General features: G+C 41.1%; 1 protein-coding gene across 1 annotated transcript in view; it reads right to left on the bottom strand.

The window, feature by feature from the left end:
* LOC126413209 (modular serine protease-like) overlaps window positions 1–22529 on the bottom strand; it is a 215597-nt gene that overhangs the window by 15542 nt on the left and 177526 nt on the right. Inside the window, exon 8 of the mRNA XM_050083106.1 lies at window positions 15315–15482. Within this exon, the coding sequence (XP_049939063.1) occupies window positions 15315–15482 (168 nt within the window). The remainder of the gene's footprint in view (window positions 1–15314; window positions 15483–22529) is intronic.

Below are 22529 nucleotides of genomic sequence, written 5' to 3'. Positions count from 1 at the left end.
ACTACTTATCGTCCATGTTTCACTTCCATACCTGGCTACACTCCATAGAAATACTTTCAGAAATGACTTCCTGACACTTAAATCTATACTCAATGTTAACAAATTTCTCTTCTTCAGAAATGCTTTCCTTGCCATTGTCAGTCTACATTTTATATCCTCTCCACTTCGACCATCATCAGTTATTTTGCTCTCCAAATAGCAAAACTCCTTTACTACTTTAAGTCTCTCATATCCTAATCTAAATCTTGCAGCATCACCCGATTTTATTCAACTACATTCCTTTATTCTTGATTTGCTGTTGTTGATGTTCATCTTATATCCTCCTTTCATGACACTGTCCATTCTGTTCAGCTGCTCTTCCAGGTCCTGTGCTGTCTCTGACAGAATTACAATGTCATCGGCGAACCTCAATGTTTTTATTTGTTCTACATGGATTTTAATTCCAACTCCAAATTTTTCTTTTGTTTCCTTTATTGCTTGCTCAATATACAGATTGAATAACATTGGGGATAGGCTACAACCCTGCCTCACTCCCTTCCCAACCACTGCTTCCCTTTCATGCCCCTCGACTCTTGTAACTGCCATCTGGTTTCTGTACAAATTGTAAATAGCCTTTTGCTCCCTGTGTTTTACCCCTGCCACCTTCAGTATTTGAAAGAGAGTATTCCAGTCAACATTGTCAAAAGCTTTCTCTAAGTCTACAAATGCTAGAAACGTAGGTTTGCCTTTCCTTAATCTATTTTATAAGATAAGTCGTAGGGTCAGAATTGCCTCATGTGTTCCAACATTTCTACAGAATCCAAACTGATCTTCCCCGGGGTTGGCTTCTACTAGTTTTTCCATTCATCTGTAAAGAGTTCGTGTTAGTTATTTTGCAGCCATGGCTTATTAAACTGATAGTTTGGTAATTTTCACATCTGTCAACACCTGCTTTCTTTGGGATTGGAATTTTATATTCTTCTTGAAGTCTGAGGGTATTTTGCCTGTCTCATACATCTTGCTCACTAGATGGTAGAGTTTTGTTAGGCCTGGCTCTCCCAAGGCTGTCAGTAGTTCTAATGGAATGTTGTCTACTCCTGGGGTCTTGTTTCAAATTAGGTCTTTCAGTGCTCTGTTAAATTCTTCATGCAGTATCATATCTCCTATTTCATCTTCATCTACATGCTCTTCCATTTCTATAATATTGTCCTGCAGGGACCAGCACAGCAGTACCAGCACAGCAAGACCATTTTGGTTAGTGTTACAAGGCCAGATCAGTCAATCATTCAGACTGTTGCCCCTGCAACATCGCCCTTGTATAGACCCTCTATATACTCCTTCCACCTTTCTGCTTTCCCTTCTTTGCTTAGAACTGGTTTCCATCTGAGCTCTTTATATTCATACAAGTCGTTCTCTTTTCTCCAAAGGTCTCTTTAATTTTCCTGTAAGCAGTATCTATCTTACCTCTAGTGATATGTGCCACTACATCCTTACATTTGTCCTCTAGCCATCCCTGCTTAGCCGTTTTGCACTTCCTGTCGAAATCATTTTTGAGACATTTGTATTCCTTTTTGCCTGATTCATTTCCTGCATTTTCATATTTTCTCCTTTCATCAATTAAATTCAATATCTCTTCTGTTACCCAAGGATTTCTATTAGCCCTCATCTTTTTACCTACTTGATCCTCTGCTACCTTCACTATTTAGTCTCTCAAAGCTACCCATTCTTCTTCTATTATATTTCTTTCCCCATTCTTGTCAATTGTTCCCTAATGCTCTCCCTGAAGCTCTCTACAACCTCTGGTTCTTTCTATTTATCCAGGTCCCACCTCCTCAAATTCCCACCTTTTTGCAGTTTCTTCAGTTCTAATCCACAGATCATAACCAATAGATTGTGGTCAGAGTCCACATCTACACCTGGAAATGTCTTCCTGAATCTCTGTCTTACAATTATATAATCTATCTGATACCTTCTAGTATCTCCAGGCTTCTTCCATGTATACAACTATCTTTCATGATTCTTGAACCAAGTGTTAGCTATGATTAAGTTATGCTCTGTGAAAAATTCTACCAGGCGGCTTCCTCTTTCATTTCTTCCCCCCATCCCATATTCACCTACTACATTTCCTTCTCTCCCTTTTTCTACTATCAAATTCCAGTCAGCCATGACTATTAAATTTTCGTCTCCCTTCACTATCTGAATAATTTCTTTTATCTCATCATACATTTCATAAATCTCTTCATCATCTGCGGAGCTAGTTTGCATATAAACTTGTACTACTGTGGTAGGGATGGGCTTCATATCTCTCTTTGCCACAATAATGCATTCACTATGCTGTTTGTAGTAGCTTACCTGCATTCCTATTTTCCTATTCATTATTAAACCTACTCCTGCATTACTCCTATTTTATTTTGTATTTATAACCCTGTATTCACCTGACCAGAAGTCTCGTTCCTCCTGCCACCGAACTTCACTAATTCCCGCTATATCTTACTTTAACCTATCCATTTCCCTTTTTAAAGTTTCTAGCCTACCTGCCCGATTAAGAGATCTGACATTCCATGCTCCAATCTGTAGAACACCAGTTTTCTTCCTCCTGATAACAATGTCCTCCTGAGTAGTCCCTCCCCAGAGATCTGAACGGGGGACTATTTTACCTCCGGAATATTTTACCCAAGAGAACGCCATCATCATTTAACCATACAGTAAAGCTGCATGCCCTTGGGAAAAATTACAGCTGTAGTTTCCCCTTGCTTTCAGCCATTCACAGTACCAGCACAGCAAGACCATTTTGGTTAGTGTTACAAGGCCAGATCAGTCAATCATTCAGACTGTTGCCCCTGCAACTACTGAAAAGGCTGCTGCCCCTCTTCAGGAACCACACGTTTGTCTGGCCTCTCAACAGATACCCCTCCGTTGTGGTTGCACCTATGGTACGGCTATCTGTATCGCTGAGGCACACAAGCCTCCCCACCAACGGCAAGGTCCATGGTTCATGAGGGGAGACGTGTATGCTTAATCCAAGATATCTTACGGATGTGACTGCTTCCAAAGATTTCAATAGTGTAATAATGCATTAAAGGGTCTACCTGTCTATTTATGTGCAGTATGTTACATTTATTTGTGAGGATCTGACTACATTTACATCCACAGTGAAGCTCTCTCCAGTTTTAAGCAGTTTTCTAATAGGACTTTAGAATAACAGCACGTCATTTCCATCTATCACAACTTTTCTCAGCACATACAGGTCTGAGACATCTTGTACAAAACCCTTGAACTTTGACCACTTATATTCAGCATTTCAAGGCCTGGTGATGAATGCTTCACGTCGACCATTCGGGTAATCTTAAATCTTTTCCTTCACACACCTGCTAAGCAGAAATATCCTCCTAAATTCCTAACCTCAGCCATATACAGTGACAGTATAGTGGTCCTATGATAAGTTAGTCCCTGTTCTACATAAACTGAATCAAAAAGTTCAGGCTTCATTGTAATCAGTACATCTAACAAACTTCCGGCATAGGGAGTCACCCTCATTCTGCTAACATTACTTTCCAAGAGGGCTAAGGAATGCATAAAGGTTCTCAGAATCCAGGGGGCCTTGGGATGGAGAACTGCCCTTAAAAGGTGGAAGAATCAACAATGATCAACAGCATGAGGATGCAGAAGCCAATGGAAATTCCTGGATCTAAGACACTTAACTTGTATTCACAGGGCATGAGGCCAGTAACTGAGAAAGTGTCTTGACGATCTCTCCATTGGAATAAGATTCCAGATTAGTCCACCATTCAGATTCCTTGGAGCGAACTGCCAAACAGAAGTCAATTTTGAGTAAATGATTCAATGACTAACAAAAGGGTAGCATACTAAAAACAGAAAATGAAATTTCCGAAGTTTGAAGGTGATAGGGGAGCTAAAAAATCTAAAATGATGCAAAACCTCAATCTAAATACAGTGAGGATAATTGAAGTTGAATGGGAAGAATATGGGGATTTCTGATCTGACAAATATAGCATAATAGAAGCATGGAGCTGTGTAGCCAGAGTAGGGTTCGTCATGAATAGGGAGGTACATCAAACAGCAATTACTTTGACCAGCTCAGTGGTACTATTATTCTCATCAAAATCAGTGATAAACCAATGCCAAAAAAAATAATTCAGGTATACATGCCAACACCACAAGCATAAAATGAAGGGAGACAGTGTTTATAAGAACACTAAACAGTTAACTCAGTAATGTAAAGGGAGATGATAACCTAATAATCATGGGAGTGCTAGAGTAGGGTAAGGAATATAAAAAAAATTACAAGAGAATATGGACTTGGTACAACAAATGAGAGAGGAGAAAGACTCCTCAAGTTCTGTAGTAAGCTTTAGCTGGTAATAGGAAATACATGTTCAGAAGTCACAAGAGGAGAAGGCATACTTAGATAAGTTCTGAAAACATGGGAAGATTTCAGCTGCATTGCATTATGGTCAGACTGATATTCTCAAATCAGACATTGGATTGTAAGACATAACAAGATGAAGATTTAGACTCATACCACAATTTGTTAATTATGAAGAGAAGGATAAAGTTTAAGAGAGTCATCAGGAAAAATCAACATGGAAAGAACTATGATACTGAGGAATGATGATATGCATTTGAAGACTGTAGATATTGTGATAATGAATACTACATTATGCATCTAAGTTGAAGAGCAATGGACATCTCTAAAAAAGGCAACAACAGAAGTTTGACAGACAAAAATGAGTACAAGTAAGGTACCTTGTGCATAAAATGCATATAAAATTAAAATAACTCACCGCGAAGTTCACCACTGATCAATCAAATTAAGAAACCCTGACTTAGGAAATGCCTTTGATAGGAGTGGAGTAGATGGTAGTGGGAGGATGCATAAGACAGGTATTGTGTCTAGGTCTTTTATACATCTACATGATTACTCTGCAGTTCACATTTAAGTGCTTGGCAGAGGGTTTATCAAACCACAATCATACTATCTCCCTACCATTCCACTCCCTAACAGCGCGCGGTAAAAACGAACACCTAAACCTTTCTGTTCGAGCTCTGATTTCTCTTATTTTATTTTTATGATCATTCCTACCTATGTAGCTTGGGCTCAACAAAATATTTTCGCATTCGGAAGAGAAAGTTGGTGACTGAAATTTCATAAATAGATCTCGCCGTGACGAAAAATGTCTTTGCTTTAATGACTTCCATCCCAACTCACGTATTATATCTGCCACACTCTCTCCCCTATTATGTGATAATATAAAATGAGCTGCCCTTTTTTGCACCCTTTCAATGTCCTCCATCAATCCCACCTGGTAAGGATCCCACACCGCGCAGCAATATTCTAACAGAGGACGAATGAGTGTAGTGTAAGCTGTCTGTTTAGTGGACGTGTTGCATCTTCTAAGTGTTCTGCCAATGAAACGCAACCTTTGGCTCGCCTTCCCACAATATTATCTATGTGGTCTTTCCAACTGAAGTTGTTCGTAATTTTTACACCCAGGTACTTAGTTGAATTGACAGCCTTGAGAACTGTACTATTTATCGAGTAATCGAATTCCAACGGATTTCTTTTGGAACTCATGTGGATCACCTCACACTTTACGTTATTTAGTGTCAACTGCCACCTGCCACACCATACAGCAATCTATTCTAAATCGCTTTGCAACTGATACTGGTCTTTGGATGACCTTACTAGATGGTAAATTACAGCATCATCTGCGAACAACCTAAGAGAACTGCTCAGATTGTCACCCGGGTCATTTATATAGATCAGGAACAGCAGAGGTCCCAGGACGCTTCCCTGGGGAACACCTGATACATTTCAGTTTTACTTGATGATTTGCCATCTATTACTATGAACTGCAACCTTCCTGACAGGAAATCACGAATCCAGTCGCACAACTGAGACGATACCCCATAGGCCCGCAGCTTGATTAGAAGTTGCTTGTAAGGAACGGTGTCAAAAGCTTTCCGGAAATCTAGAAATACGGAATTAACTTGAGATCCCCTGTCGATAGCGGCCATTACTTCGTGCGTATAAAGAGGTATCTGCATTGCACAAGAACAATGTTTTCTGAAACCATGCTGATTACGTATCAATAGATCGTTTCCTTCGAGGTGATTCATAATGTCTGAATACAGTATATGCTCCAAAACCCTACTGCAAACCGACGTCAATGATATAGGTCTGTAGTTTGATGGATTACTCCCACTACCCTTCTTAAACACTGGTGCGACCAGCGCAAATTTCCAATCTGTAGGTACAGATCTATCGGTGAGCAAGCGGTGGTATATGATTGCTAAGTAGGTAGCTATTGTATCAGTGTAATCTGAAAGGAACCTAATCGGTATACAATCTGGACCTGAAGACTTGCCCGTATCAAGCGATTTGAGTTGCTTCGCAACCCCTAAGGTATGTACTTCTAAGAAACTCATGCTAGCAGATGTTCGTGTTTCAAATTCTGGTATATTCCATTCATCTTCCCTGGTGAAGGAATTTCTCAAAAATGCGTTCAATAACTCCGCTCTAGTGGCAAAGTCGTCGGTAACAGTACCATTGACACTGCACAGCGAAGGTATTGACTGCATCTTGCCGCTTGTGTACTTTACATTCAACCAGAATTTCTTCAGATTTTCTACCAAATTTCGAGACAACGTTTCGTTGTGGAACCTATTAAAGGCATCTCACATTGAAGTCCATGCCATATTTTGCACGTCTGTAAATTTTAGCCAGTCTTCGGGAGTGGCAATGAGGCAAGGGGTTGGGAATGGGGTTGCAGTAGAGATGGACAGGAATATCGGATAAGCTGGATTGGAAGCTGTGAGAGGGTTAGAGAGGATAGTGAGGAGGATAGTTCTCATCTATCAGCGCTGGAGGAGAAGTAGTCAAAACCATGGCAAAGAATGTGATTCAGCTGTTCCACTCCTTGGTACGAGAGGGGCTTTTGTGACCAGACAGCGGGTATGTGGGGCATGGTAAGTAACTGGGGAGACAAGGCACAGGATATCTGTTTTTGGAAAAGGTGGGAGGGGTAATTTTGCCATGGGAGACCCTTGGAAAACTTTGAGATTCACTGCTTTTCACTGCAGATTCAAGAACCATGAGTGGCTAGGTTGTATGCGCAGGACATCTTGGCATGGAACAGGTGGCAGCTGTCAAAATGGAGACATTGTCAGTGGTTGCTGGTTCTGTTGCGGATAGAGGTACTTATGCACCCATCGGGAGTTGGAAGTTCACATCAAGGAAGCTACCTTGTAGGATTGAGGAGAATCAGATGATGCACATGGAGGAGAAGCTGCTGAGGTTCTGGGGGAATGTGGACAGGATATTTCAACAGTAAATCTACATATACATCTGTCATTACCTTTCCTTTCCTATTCCACTTGTAAATTGATCAAGGGAAAAAGGACTGCCTATATGCCCCTGCATATACCCTAATTTCTATTATTTTGTCTTCATGGCCCTTATTATGCCAAATGTATAGTGGCAGCAGTAGAATCATTCTGCAGTCAGATGCAAATGCAAGTTCTCTAAATTTCTTCAACAATGTCTCATGAACAGAACATAGTCTTCCCTCCAGGGATTCCCATTTGAATTCACAAAGCACCTTCATATCACTTGCACGATGATCGAACCTGCTGATAACAGAACTAGCAGCACACTTCTGAATTGTTTCAATATCTTTCTTTAATCCCATCTGGTTTGTTTTAGGGCGCAAAAACAACTACGGTCAGAACACGAAGATAAGAAAGGGGTTAAAAATGACTGCACGTTAAGCCAATTCGATGGAAGGAAAGACAGCTAAAAACAGGGACTTCCAGAAAGGTATCCTTCTTATCCAGTCAACACCTAAAACCCTTGTGTGATCCAGGTTCATTGATATTTTCATGATGTGGATTCATGACAAAGATAATCTTGGCTCTTTTCTCCATAACATGAACAGCTACTCCGAAATCCACTTGACTTGATCCTTCTAAACTAAACAAGCCACCTTCCTTGATGTTGATCTTTGTCTCTCAGATGGTACCATAAATACATGTGTTCACATCAAGTACACCAACCACCAACAGTATCTCCACTAGGACAGCAGTTACAAGTTCCAATTAAAAAAGTTTCTTCCTCACTGACACTCACTCATGGAAGCCACATACGCAGTGGAAAGTAGGAGTTGTCAAAATATACCAATTACATTACCTAAGCCTTTAATGACTGATCTCCAGGGTCTCTCCTCTTATGACTTAACAGTCCTGTTAACCATCCCCAACCAGCACTCCTCTGATTACCCAGAGGTGAAAAGCTCAACCATATCCTTCACCACAGCTTCAACTATCTCTCATCCCACCCTCAGCTGAGGAATACCCTATTGATAATTCTGCCTACATCACTCAAAGTAGTGTGCCACTGCCAACCTAACGTACTGAATATCTTCGTCTATCCCTACACCAATCCTGCACCCCATGGATCATTCCCTTGGTGGTCAACATAGGTGCAAGACCTATCTGTCACACCTACCCACCCACCCACCACCACTTACTGCTACTGCCACTACTACTGCTACCACTACTACTACTACTACTACTACTACTACCACTACATTCCAGTCAAAAGCATTTCCTACAAATAAAAGGCAACACCATGTTATATAACTTATTCCTGCAATTACTGCGCAGTACTCTGTGTGGGCATAAAAGGTAACCAACTGTCTACTAGCATAAATGGCCACTACCAAACTATGTCAAACTGAAAACTTGACCGTCCAGTTGCTAAACATGCTGTGCACCACAACATTAAGGACATTAACAGCTGCTGCACTATGCGAGCAACTTGGATACTCCGTTGCAGCACAAGTTTCTCTAAACTATGTAGGTGGGAATTGTCTCTCCCCATGTCCTGTGGTCTTCCATGCCCCGTGTTCAAAACCTGTGCTAAGCTGTTTTCCATTGCCTCACCTTACTTTTTCCTTCTTTCTTCTATAAATACAGCTCCTGTCCTATCTGGATTATGTATTACCTTTTCCCACCAGTCTTCCTACAGCCCCCACTCCCTCCCCCTCGTGCAGTCTCTCTCTCTCTCTCCCACTCTCTCTCTCTCTCTCTCTCTCTCTCTCTCTATTCCTTGTATGCCCTCAGGACCCTTCTCATCTTGTTGTGAAGCTGCCCAGTTATCTGTCTTTCTCACTCCTGCCTCACACTATCCTGCTATGCCCTCCTAGCTTCATGCATCATTCCCCACACACTCCCCATATCCTTAACCCCACACAACTGATCGCTAATAATCAATGTTGCTGCGGCAGGGTTACAGTGTGCTTGGGTGTCTATCTGGTTGTGTGTGTGAACGAATAGCCATCTTGGATTGTGGAGTTTTACATACTGTTAAAAAAAGGAGAAAGTAGACACTACTGGAAATACTTGAAATTGGTAAATACACAACAGAGAATGCCAGCTTTGTATTAAATCCTTTTCCCCTGTTAAGTGTAGTTATACAAATATTAGATTACAATTATACACTCATCTTTATTTTTCATCTATTGTTAAATATAATGAATGATGTCCACATAAAAAAAATATTTTTCAGTTTTAGTTAAGTATAATTACTTCTTCATAACATAAACCTGTAATGCTTTCCTTTGTAAACTCCCACATGTAACTATCTTTCTTACTTTTCCATCTTCATTACGAGTAATACCCGTGTAAGTTGTTCATCATTTTATCTGTGTTGCTGGCATTCAGTTGCCACCAAACCATGGCCTAAGAAGCTGACTGGTGGTTCATGGCTAAAAAATATAATTCTGCAGAATATTAGAAAAGTGTTTCCTATGCAATATTAGTGAGGATGTGGTTCATCACAGTGATCAGAAATGAGGTAGTTGGTTTGGAATCAATCAGCTTCTCAATGGCAACAAGGCCATGGGCACTGGGGATAGCAATGAGCAGGGTGCCAGATGGTAAAGGGGCACAAACTGTTGAGAGTGGGCAGAGGAAAATGTTAGAGTCTTTTATATAGGAGATCACGTTTCGAGTAATAGGCTGAAGATGTTGGTCCAAAATAGTAGAGATCATCTCTGTGGGGCTGCAGTATCCAGGCACAGTGGGGGCACCATGTGTAATTGGGTCATACATTTTAGGAAGCATTTAAAAGGGAAGAATCCAGGAATTGGTGGGAGTGAGAAGGGGGCAGAGACTCACGTAAAGGGTTCTTGGATGGACCTAAGGATCTGAAGAGGAAATGAAGTTCATGCTGCACTTCTGGCATCGGGTGACTGTGGAAGTGACTGGAGGCAGATATGTGTAATAGCAGGTGGAAGCCATCTCCTGGTTCATAAACAACAGTGGTGGAGCCTTTATCAATAGATAAGATTATGAAGTCAGGACCAATTTTTAGGTGGTGGATTGCAGTTCCTTCTACAGGTGTGAAGTTAGTTTCCATGTTGAGGGGTTTGGGTCATTATGGTGCGGCAAGGTTTGAGGTTAGGAATTTATAGAAACTTATCACAGGATGATTTTGGCAGGGGGGGGGGGGGGAGGTTGTATCACAGACAGATGGAGGAGTATAATGAGTAAGGGTAGCATTCAGTATTGGTTATAGGTCAAGTATGACTGGTAGGGTTAGTGGAGGAAAAGTGTTTTCACTGTAAGGACTGGGAGGTATAGAGAAGGTCTTTAAAAAGCTCAGCATGACTCAGTTTGGAAGTGGGGCAAAATACGAGGCATTCGGAAAGGACTGATACTTTTCAGGGCTGCGCGGCTTTTGGAGGGCAGGTTCATAACTGCATTACAGGTCTATTTAGGCTCTGGCTTCTGTAGGATTGGGGAGGAAATTTTAGATAATGTGGCAGATGTAATATGTCTGAAAGTAGGTCCATGGTCTTGGTGCCCTTGAGTACTAAGTTTCCCAACATCTGACTGACTCCAAGCTCACAACCTCCTTCCTGGTCCTGCTCACCATGATCAGCTATATACTCATCCACAATTACTTCTCTTTTGACAGTAGCATTTACACACAAATCCAACATACAGCCATTGGTACCCACATGGCACTATTCCATGGCAACCTATTCATGGGCCATCTAGAGGAGTCCTTACCAACCAGCACTGGGAATACTGCCATTTCAACAGCTGTTACCCATTCCACACCAAGATGTACCTTCCATGCAGCCTAGTCATCCACAATTGTTGCATCTGCACTGACAAGCAGTCCATTTCAAAATATGCAGAGGATCTCACTGGAGCCTTCACAGACTGATGTTACCCTCCCCATCTGGTATAGAAACAGATCTACCAAGTTTGTATCATCCCTCATTACTAATTAATCAGCCACAAAGGAGTGCACCCTCATGACTCACTACCACTTAGGACTGGAGCAACTGCATCACATTCCCCACCAGGATTTCAACTATCTACCACTGTCCCTTGACATCAGAAAAAAATCTCCTCCACAGCTTCCACATTGGAATTCCATGCGCAACCCAATGTTTGCAATAACCTTGTCTGTCCTTATTGCATTCCCACTGCCAGCCTCCCACTCCAAGGCTCATATCCCTGAGAAAGACCTGGATGCATCCCACACATATCCCACTACTACCAGACCAGGCCACCACTAGACCACCAAATTGTCAATCAAGCTACATGGCAGGGTGTGCTCAATATTAGTGACTGAGCTACATGCCATGTCATCTGGATTTTCCACACTGACAAGAGCCCTTTTGAACCACATGGGTGTGCACTCTCCCTGTGATATACCTCTCATTTCCATAAGCCGCCTGGCCATCAACCTTTGCTGCCTATCCTCTTCACTGCTGTCTTTCCAGTCCTCCATCCTTTCCCCACAATATCCCTGCGTCCCTGTATGCAACCACAGGCAGCACTACAGGATGTCCCCCACCTGTACACGGCCACCACTGCTATCTTTGGCCATGCATGTTTTGTACCTCCACTACCCATCCCAACTGAGATCGCTACTTGCCCTAGCAGGGCAGTGGCTCCTCCAGATGACAGTGGTCATGTGTGTTTGTGTGAATGTGGATTTATATATATATATATAATGGAAGGAAACATTCCACGTGGGAAAAATTATATATAAAAACAAAGATGAGGTGACTTACCGAACAAAAGCGCTGGCAGGTCGATAGACACACAAACAAACACAAACACACACACAAAATTCAAGCTTTCGCAACAAACTGTTGCCTCATCAGAAAAGAGGGAAGGAGAGGGGAAGACGAAAGGAAGTGGGTTTTAAGGGAGAGGGTAAGGAGTCATTCCAATCCCGGGAGCGGAAAGACTTACCTTAGGGGGAAAAAAGGACAGGTATACACTCGCACACATGCACATACCCATCCACACATACAGACACAAGCAGCCCTATATATATATATATATATATATATATATATATATATATATATATATATATATCTGTGTGTGTGTGTGTGTGTGTGTGTGTGTGTGTGTGTGTGTGTGTGTGTGAGTGAATGAGAGAGAGAGAGAGAGAGAGAGAGAGAGAGAGAGAGAGAGAGAGAGAGAGAGAGTCTGCCTGCCTAATGAAGGACTTTGTCCAATACCTAAATTCTACTATTGAATGAGCCTTTGTCCTGTTCAGAACCTCCTGTACATGGAGAGTAGCAGCCTATCATAATATCGACACTATTATTTCATCCCAGATTTTGCATTGTTGGATTTTCCCCAATTATCAATATAACTTCTTATTATGCTTCCTTTTTTATGTTGCACAGTAGTTAATTTGATTTACTTTGATAGGTGTGATTTGTTTGCCAACTTTTCTGCATGTCTCATTAATACAGAAATATTGCAAAGGCATGCTGCCAAGTTCCCATAAACAAGATACTGTTGTGACTCTTCAAGCTCTCCCGGTGGATATATCGTAAATAGTCTTCATGGGTTTGCTGCTGATAATATTATGCAAATTCCACAATATTTCCTCAGAGCAACTGTTCAACATCTTCAGGTACTTCAACCTTGCTGGTGGCTAGGCACAACTGATGGTATCCACACATCGATGCCACGTTTCTAGAAAATGCATGTGAAGAATGCGCAGCCGCAGAAATTACCCGTGTGCAATGATTTGCCATTCTCAAACTCCCTCTGTCAAAAATCACAGAGTAGCTCTCCTGCATGTGCGCTGTATGCTGCATTTGTCAACAGTGCCGTCAGATGTTACTCAGCAACAACCATACTAGGCCAGTGTTATGACGGGCCTGTTATCAAAGAATCTTGATTTTCGTGTCATGATTTAATAGCAGCCAATGCAGGGTACCAGGCTGCGCTCATTTGAAATGACGTATCCTTGTTGATGAGATTATCAGCTGTATGGGTATGTATTGCTTTCTTAATGATGCAATCCCAGAAAGGTGATGCCGGGGATAAAACTTCCATCTTTTCATAAATCATACGATGTCCTGTATTCAGGCAGTGTTCTGCAATTGCCAACTTTTCCGGTTGACGAAGGCGTTTATGATGCTGATGTTCATTGCAGTGTTCTTGTATTGTGCGACATGTGTGGCCTATAAACACTGCTCCAAACTGACAAGGAATCTTGTACACAACACATTTCCTCGGGCCAATGTCATCCTTAACTGAACTAACAGGTTTCTCAGTTTTTCAGATTGTTGAAATACACACTTAATTCCATATCTTCCAAGAACTCTTCCAATTCTGGATGATATGACACCAAAATATGGCAAAAAGGCAAAAGTGGTGGGTGTCTTCGTATTTTCATTCTGCTCCATAGATTGAATTCGTCTGGGCCTGAATGCATTACCTATCTGTCTCTCAGAATAACTGTTTTGTCGGAACACTGTCTTCAAATGTTGTATTTCACTTGACAGTCTCTCAGGGTCAGATACCACATGTGCTCTATGAACTAACGTACATAATGCACTGCTGTATTGTGCAGGATTATGGCAGCTTGTGGCCTGCAGATATAGATCTGAATGCATTGGCTTGCAAAAGACGCTGTGTCCCAAGGTTCCATCTGCTTTCCTTCATACCAAGACATCAAGAAAAGGTAAAGTACCATCTTTTTCAACTTCCATTGTGAAGTTTATATTTGTATGGAGTGAATTCAGATGCTGAAGAAACATAGGTAGAGTATCAAGTCCATGTGGCCACACCACAAATGTATCATCCACATACCGCAGAAAACAAGAGGGTTTGAGAGTGGCTGGCTGCAGTGATTTTTCTTCAAAGTCCTCCATAAAATAATTGGCCAGCTCAGGAGACAGAGGGCTTCCCATGGCGACACCATCCACTTGTTAAAAATATTGGTCATGAAATAAGAAGCATGTTGAAGTAAGCACGTGTTTAAATAATGCTACAATGTCCTCCTCAAACTTGTTGCTAATGAGCTCCAAAGAGTCCTGCAAGGGCACCTTTGTAAATAAAGACACAACATTGAAACTTACTAACAGATCTGATGATCGCAATCTAAGAGTTTTCAGGTAACCTATGAAATCTTCAGAGTTTCGAATGTGATGTCGCACTTGTCTTTGAGAGGTCCCAATAGTGTTGTCAGGTATTTGGTAACAAAATAAGTAGGTGCTCCTATGTTACTTACAATGGGATGTAGAGGTATTATGGCTCTTGGGTAGGCCATAGTTTCTAGGTGGAAGCGCAGCCTGTTGATGCAAACCCTTAGTGACTTTCGTGGAATTGAACTATTCCTGATGAGTTCCACAGTTTTTCTATGGATCCTACCCATCAGATCACTTTTTAATTTACTATATGCAGGATTGTTGAGCAGTTTGTATATCTTGCTGTTATATTCTGTGTGTGAGAGAGAAGTACAGTAGCATTTGCTTTGTCAGCAGTTAAGATGACGGTGTCTTGGTCTTCTCTCAATTCTCGTAGAACATTTCTTTCAGCTGAGGTGATGTTAAAGTTGGAGCTCTTAGATGAAGCTTGAGTCAAGATGCAGTATGTGTCACGCCTTATCTCTATGGCAGCATCCTTAGGAAGTTTCAAAACAGCCTGCTCTATTCCAATAATCACATTTCTAATGGGAATGGTCTCTGGTGTAGGTGCAAAATGCAGACCCTTCTCTAGCACCGAAACGGGCAGTTGCTCCAAGGAAATATTGTGGAATTTGCACAATGTTATACAGCAGCAAGCCCATGAAGACTATTTACAAGATACTGTTATACATCTACTAATAATCTGTGCTGTTAGGCCAGCCAAATAAAATGATAATGCCATGAGGTAACAATAAATACATGGCAAATTCTTTATTTTTCTGTCTGATGACTGAACAATATGCAATTTATAGTAAGACATTACCAGTTGTTTTCTTACTAGATTCAACGTACATGTCCCTTATCACCTGGTCCAACATCGTAAACATCATCCCAGTCCACACACACAGGACTAATCATCTCTGTTAGCTGAAATGGGAAGTCCACTGTCAGTACTGCTATGTCATCACGAAATGCCGTTGCTGACCCCAGGAAACTTTGAGGGATATCAATGGCCCTTACCTGCAAATTTCAGAAACAAATATTATTTCAGTTCATGTGAATATTAACTAAAATTTTCTCTTCTGTCTGCAAATAATATGTTCATTAACTTTTAACATTACTATCAATACCAAAACCCAGAAGCATATGATTCTAAAGATATATAAGTACAAATATGTTCATAAATGTTATCAAATATGGCACATAATGAGAACTCATTTTATTTTATTCTTATTGATCTTTGCTGAACACACCATTATTCTACTAAAGATCTGACGATTAAAAACATTTTAGCAAGATAACAGACAGTACACAAGAGATGAAAGGGACCATAACATATGTTAACTGGCAAAAATTTAATTTCACACCCCAACAAAAGTTTGGAATATCATAGAATTTAATACAATGAACTCTTATAGTACTCCCATTGAGGTTTGTACAATACCTTATTAACAAAATAAACATAATTCCTTCCAAAGACAAGAAAAACTTTTGTTGGTTACAAAAATCACTGCAAAACAAAGCAGGCTCTCTCCTAAGTGTACACCCTGGAAGCAAAAGCAGTGATGATTATTAACAGTCTTTCGTAGAGTTTATCGCCTCCTGACATACAGACGAGTTCTTCCACTGTGTGAGGTATGCTCTGGATAAGAGCATCAAGTTTATCTTGGGGTATGAGGTCCCAGTGGCAGCTTCAATGAGATCCTGAAGATTGTCAGGTGGATTCGGATGCTGTGCAATGGCCACCTTCAACCCCCGTGCATGCTCAATTGCATTCGCATCTGGAGACTGTATTGGCCAATGCATTTGGTTGACATTGCATCTTTGAAGTAACCAAGGCACTGCTAGAGTATGGTGCGGTCTCGCATTATCATCAACTAGGATGAAGCTGTCACTGACTTCCCATCTGTAGGGTCTTACGATCATTTGTAGGATCTCTTGGAAGTATCAAGGATCAGTCAAATTGCTGTAGATAGGAATTAGAGGGGTCCACCATCCTATCATTATTACCGACCACAACATTAGATTTCCATCTGCAAACAGACGGACTTCCTGAATGTTTCTGGTGTTGTATAGCACTTCTCGAAACAATAAAACTTCTAGTGTCCAGTCGCAAACCAATCCTGTCTCATCACAAAACATAACATTACTCCATTCTGCAATGGTCCAAAGTTGATGTGCAAGACCCTAGGTCCTTCGATTGTGTCAGTTCTGTTGGTTCAATGATAACCTTGTCATTCACCTTCTGGAATGATCATGCTGATGCAATGTTCTATGCACTGTTTGGACTGAGATATGAATTCCTGTTCCCTGGAAGAAGCCATTTCCAACATTTCTGGCAGCCGATGTTGGGCGCCTGCGAGCCAACTTGGAGGACACGATTCTGCAATGTTGTTGTCATACGAGATGACAACTGCGAGGTCTATCTTTCACATTTGCTGTCTCTCTATATTTCCTACCCATCTCAGACACATCACTTTGAGTGACATGTAATTGATTGGCAACATACTGCTGTGTATGACTTGCTGACAGTAAAGTCTCTATCCACACTCTATCAAAGTGTTGTATGCCTCTATGTGGCATGTTACTGCAGTGCTGAACACAAACCAAATGAAGCTGTTGTTGAAACTGGACTGCTCATCATGTACCATTGTGGCAGCAGTTTTTACATGACTGAAGAAGGCCCACAGGGCATCCCAGTAATAAATGCCATCCAGTATATGGGCTCTAACTGCATAATCCATGAGCTGCTTAGGGCAATGAGACCTCTAGTATCTTAGACTGCATTTTATGTAAGTATTCCAAACTTTTGTTTAGCAGTGTATTTTAAACTCTTGGTAGTGGAAAGTAAATAAAAAATTAATAACAACATAATTTTTTGGTTATAAGTTGACTTCCATAAGACAGAAGCAATATGTAGTCACAGCACTGTTGCTTAATAGTCCATGGGATAGTACAGAAGGTGTAGATGGGAACAGACAATTTACGACCACCATTCACCCCTAAATTAAATGGATAGTAATATAAACAACAATGTAAATTCTTGTATAACATGGAAACAATCAATTATTGACAAAGTAATTTAATTGTATAGATAAAACATCTACTCACCAAGCAGTGACAGAACACATACATAAAGGACGGTTGTAATTGGCAAGCTTTCAGAGCCAGTGGCTCCTTCTTCAGGCAGAAGGGTTGAAGGGGGAAGGAAGAGGGGTGAAGGAAAAGGTCTGGAGAGGTGTAGGAAAAGGGTTAGATTTTGGGAAAGTCACCCAGAACTGTGGATCAGGGGATTCTTGCTGCACGGGATGGGAAGGGAAGTCTTGTGGACATGTTATACATTTCCTGTCATAATTTTGTGGGAACAATTAGAAACAACAAAAAATTATATTATATCTTGATTACTGGTAATTACAAATACTGTTGGAACAAATAAACTCTTCCATTCCTCTGAAAAGAATTCCTTAATACTATAAAAAACTTTTATTCACATGAAACTCTTCAATGCCATCTCAAAGTAGAGTCCACTTGAGTTGTTTAAATTCTTTGGAAATTTTTTTAAAGATTTGATCCTCATGTAATACGAGTTTTTGTCTGCACCTTTTTGCCACACCTTTTCGGATGATAATCACAGATTATCCTTGGATTATAGATATGCACATCTGTTTTTAGACTCTAGTACTGCTTATATTTTAAAATTAGTTGAACAATTTTATAAACACATATTTATGGCAGTGTTCATAAATTCTTGCATCTGAACATCCCACTGCAAGACTCAGTATCAATAAGCTTGCACACAATCTTTATTGACTTTGTAGGATGAATACCCTATTTACATTTACATCTATATTCTGTAAACCACTGTGAAGTGCATGACAAAGGTATGTCCCACTATGTCAGATATTAGATTTTTTCCGTTCCATTCACATACAGAGAGCAGGAAGAATTATTGTTAAAAGGCCTCTACACATACTATAATTAATCTAATCTTTTCATCATGAGCAACACATGAGGGGTTGTTGTATATGCCTAGAGTCATCATTTAAGGCCATTCCTGAAACTTCATGCACAGGCTTTCTCGGGATAGTTTACATCTATGCTCAAGAGTCTGACAGTTCAGTTTCTTCAGAACCTCTGTGACCCTCTCCCATAGGTCAAACAAACCTGTGACCATTTGTCCTATCCATCTCTGTATAAGTTCAATATTCTCTGTTAGTCCTTCTTGGTATGGGTCCCACACACTTCCATAATATTCTCAGATAGGTCACAAGAGTAATTTGTAACAAATCTTTGAACACTGGTTGCATTTCTCTGGTATTCTACCAGTAAACTGAAGTCTGCCTTATCCAACACTAAGTTTATGTGATCACTACATTTCTTATCCTTACAAAGAGTTAGATGATGATGATGTTTGTTTTGTGGGGTGCTCAACTGTGTGGTCATCAGCACCAGTGCAAAGTCCCTATTTTTACACAGTCCATTTTCTTTTCACACTCCAATCTAGTCACTCTCGCAAATAAATGATGATGATGAAATGATGAGGACAACACAAACACCCAGTCCCCAGGCAGAGAAAATCCCAAACCTGGCCAAAAATTGACCCCTGGACCCCACGACCCAGAGGCAGCAATGCTAGCCCCTAGACCATTAGCTGCAGACACAAAGAGCTAGACCTAGGTATCTTATGAATTAACTGATTCCAATTGTGACTCACTGATATTATAGTCATACGATACTATATTTTTTGTTTTGTGAAGTGCACAATCTTACATTTCTGAATATTTAAAGCAAGTTGCCAATCTTTGCACCATTTTGAAATCTTTTCAAGATCTGACTGAATATTTATGTAAAATCTAAATGGATAGATAAAAAATCTGCTCACTAAGTGGTGGTTGAGGAACACACGCACAAAAAGATTTAACTTTTACAAGTTTGCACAGCCAGTGGCTCCTTTTTCTGGCAGGAGAGTTGAAGGGGAAGGAAGAGGACTGAACGAAGAGGACTGGAGAGGTTTAGAGAAAGGGGTACAGTTCAGAAAAGTCACCCAGAACCCCAGGTCAGGGGAGACTTACCAGATGGGATGAGAACAAAAGACTGCTTGTTGCAGACTGCACCAGATGAGATTTGAAAACCTGAGAGCTTAAAGGGGGAAGACGGGATAATGTGTAAGACAGAGACTAATAAGTGTGAAAAGCTAAGTGCACTGTATGTAACATAGGTAGGAGGGGAGGCAGCAAGAACTAGACAGGTCAGAAAATGAAAGAAGTAGAAAATTAAAATGGAGTGAAGAAAAGAGTAGTTACCATGAAGAAATGCTGAGACAGAAGGAACTAAAGTAAATTAAGGCCAGGTGGCTGGCAAGAACAAAGGGCATGGTGTAGTACCAGTTCCCACCTGTGGAGTTCTGAGAAACTGGTGTTTGTGGGAAGAATCCAGATGGAACGTGTGGTGAAACAGGCACCAAGGTCATGACTGTCATGTTGTACAGCATGCTCTGTAATAGGATATTGTGTGTTGCTGATACACACCATCTGCCTATGCCCATTCATCCTGACTGATAACTGGGTGGCAGTCAAGCTGATGTGAATGGCTCAGCAGTGATTACATAACAGCTGGTATATGATGTGTCATTTTAGAGGTGGCTCTCCCTTTGATAGTGTATGTTTTTCAGTTACAGGGCTGGAATAGACAGTGGTATTAGTGTGCATGGGGCAAGTCTTTCAGCAGGGGTGGTCAAAGGGGTAGGAGCCATAGGGTAGGAAAAAGAGTGCAGAAGGAACATAGGGTCTAACAATGATACTGCACAGATTGGAAGGGCAACAAAATCGTATCATGGGTATGGTGGGAAAAATTTCAGACAGAATGGATCTCATTTCAGAGCATGGTTTTAGGAAGTCATGACCTTGTCAAGCTAGCTGATTAATACGTTCAAGACCAGGATAATATTGGTTGACAAGTGGTGTGCTGTGAAGTTGTTTTTTGGAGGGGTCACCAGTAATAACTCATAATTATGAGCACCATTCACAACAGTAAAGAGTTTTCAGCCTCTTGTCTAAAGCACTCTCCCTTACTGAATTGTCTGTATTATCCGAGGGCCTCACTTTCAGCCCTAAAACTGTAGTTAATGCTGCTGCTTTGGTGAAGACCCTACTTTCTTTTCTATGCAATGTCAACTGAAAATATCACTTTGCAACCCAATCTCAAAACATTTACATCAGTAAACTTGACATTGAACCCTGCCTTGAACAGTATGAACCCAGATCCCAACTTGATCCACCACCACTACCCCAAAATCACCCCTTCCAAGCCTTCCAAGAATTCCTCATATGAAGCATTGCTTTACAACCATTCCTCAAGTCCCTACAACATGACCTAATCTGTCGTCTGCAGTACTCCGGACTCTATGTTCCCAGAAAGCTGATGACTCAATCATTATCCTTCCAACAGACAAGGGATCTACCACTGTGTTACTTGACCAACCGGAGTATGTTAGTGAAGGTCTACCCAGCTGTCTGACACCTCAACATACAGCATCCGCCATCAAAACCCTATCCCTGTGATTCAAACTGACCTGCAGTCCCATCCAAAAACTTCAGGCCCCTCACTAGGGCTTACACCTCAGTCCATACAACTTCTGGTCCCACTCAAATCATGCACCCCCACCTTTAACCTTCTTCCTAAGATCCACAAACCCAATCATCCTAACTGTCCTATAGTTGCTGACTTCAAAGCACCCACCGAATGTATATCTGTCTTAGTTGAGCAACACCTGCAACCCATAGTAAATAGATTTCCCTCCTATATTAAAGATACAAACTATTTCCTAGATTATCTGAAATTCATGCATGTTCCACTCCCACCACTCACCTTGCTTGTCACCACAGATGCGATCTCCCTCAATACCAAAATCCCCCATGGACACTGTCTGTGGCTGAACATTTCCTCAGTCAGTGCCCACCTGATTCCAAGCCTATGACATCCTTCTTGCTCATCTTAATCAACTTTATACTTAGCAACAGTTACCTTTCAGGGGTAGACATACAAACAGATCAGGGGTACAGCCATGAGAAGTAGGATGGCTCCTTCCTATGCCAATCTTTTCATGGGCCACTTGGAAGGGTGTTTCCTAGGATCCATTAGCCTTCAGTCCCTGGTTTGGTTTAGATACATTGATGACATCTTTGTTACATGTATTCATGGTGAGGCTGACCAGTTAAAATTCCTGAAATCTTTAAATATCTTCTCCCAATTAAACTCCACATGGTCCTATTCCTAATCCCATTTCACTTTCCTTGATGTTAATATCATCTTCAAGGAAGCCAAGCTACGCACTTCTATCCACATTAAGCCTACTAACAAAGAACAGTATCTACATTTTGACAGTTGCCATTCTTTCCATGTCAAATGTTCCCTTCCGTACAGCATTCGAGGCAAACATATTTGTTTGGATGCAGACTCTTTATAGCAATACACCACCACTCTCACCTCAGCCTTCACTGAATGTAATTGTCCCAACAGCCTAGTTCAAAAGCAGATTCCCAGGCCATCACTACAAATCCTGGTACTGCTGACCCCTCCAAAAAAACAACTTCAGAGCACACCACTTGTCACCTGTATTATCCTGGTCTTAAATGTATTAATCAGTTACTTCGACAAGGCCACAACTTGTTAAAATCATGCCCTGAAATGAGATCCATTTTGCCTGAGGTTTTTCCCACCACACCCAGAATATCTTTCTGTCGCTCTCCCAATCTGTGCGATATCCTTGTCAGATCCTATGCTCTTTCTGCATCCATCTCTCTACCCTATTGCTCCTACCTCAGTGACTATTCCTGCTGCAAGAGTTGGCCTACGAACCCTTCTACCACCACCTATTCCAGTCCTGTAGCTGGCAAAACATACACTATCAAAGGGAGAGCCACCTCTGAAAAGACACGTCAAATACAAGCTGTTATGTAAACACCGTTCTGCCTTTTATATAGCGTATCAGTCAAGGTGAATGGGCATAGGCAGATGGTGTATACCAGCAACACACAATATCCTGTTACAGAGCAAGCTGTACAACAA

This window comes from Schistocerca serialis, chromosome 7, assembly GCF_023864345.2.
Source record: "Schistocerca serialis cubense isolate TAMUIC-IGC-003099 chromosome 7, iqSchSeri2.2, whole genome shotgun sequence".
Classification (NCBI taxonomy): Eukaryota; Metazoa; Arthropoda; class Insecta; order Orthoptera; family Acrididae; genus Schistocerca; species Schistocerca serialis.
The sequence above is the reverse complement of the archived record's forward strand: the minus strand, read 5'-3'. Positions and strand labels throughout refer to the sequence as shown.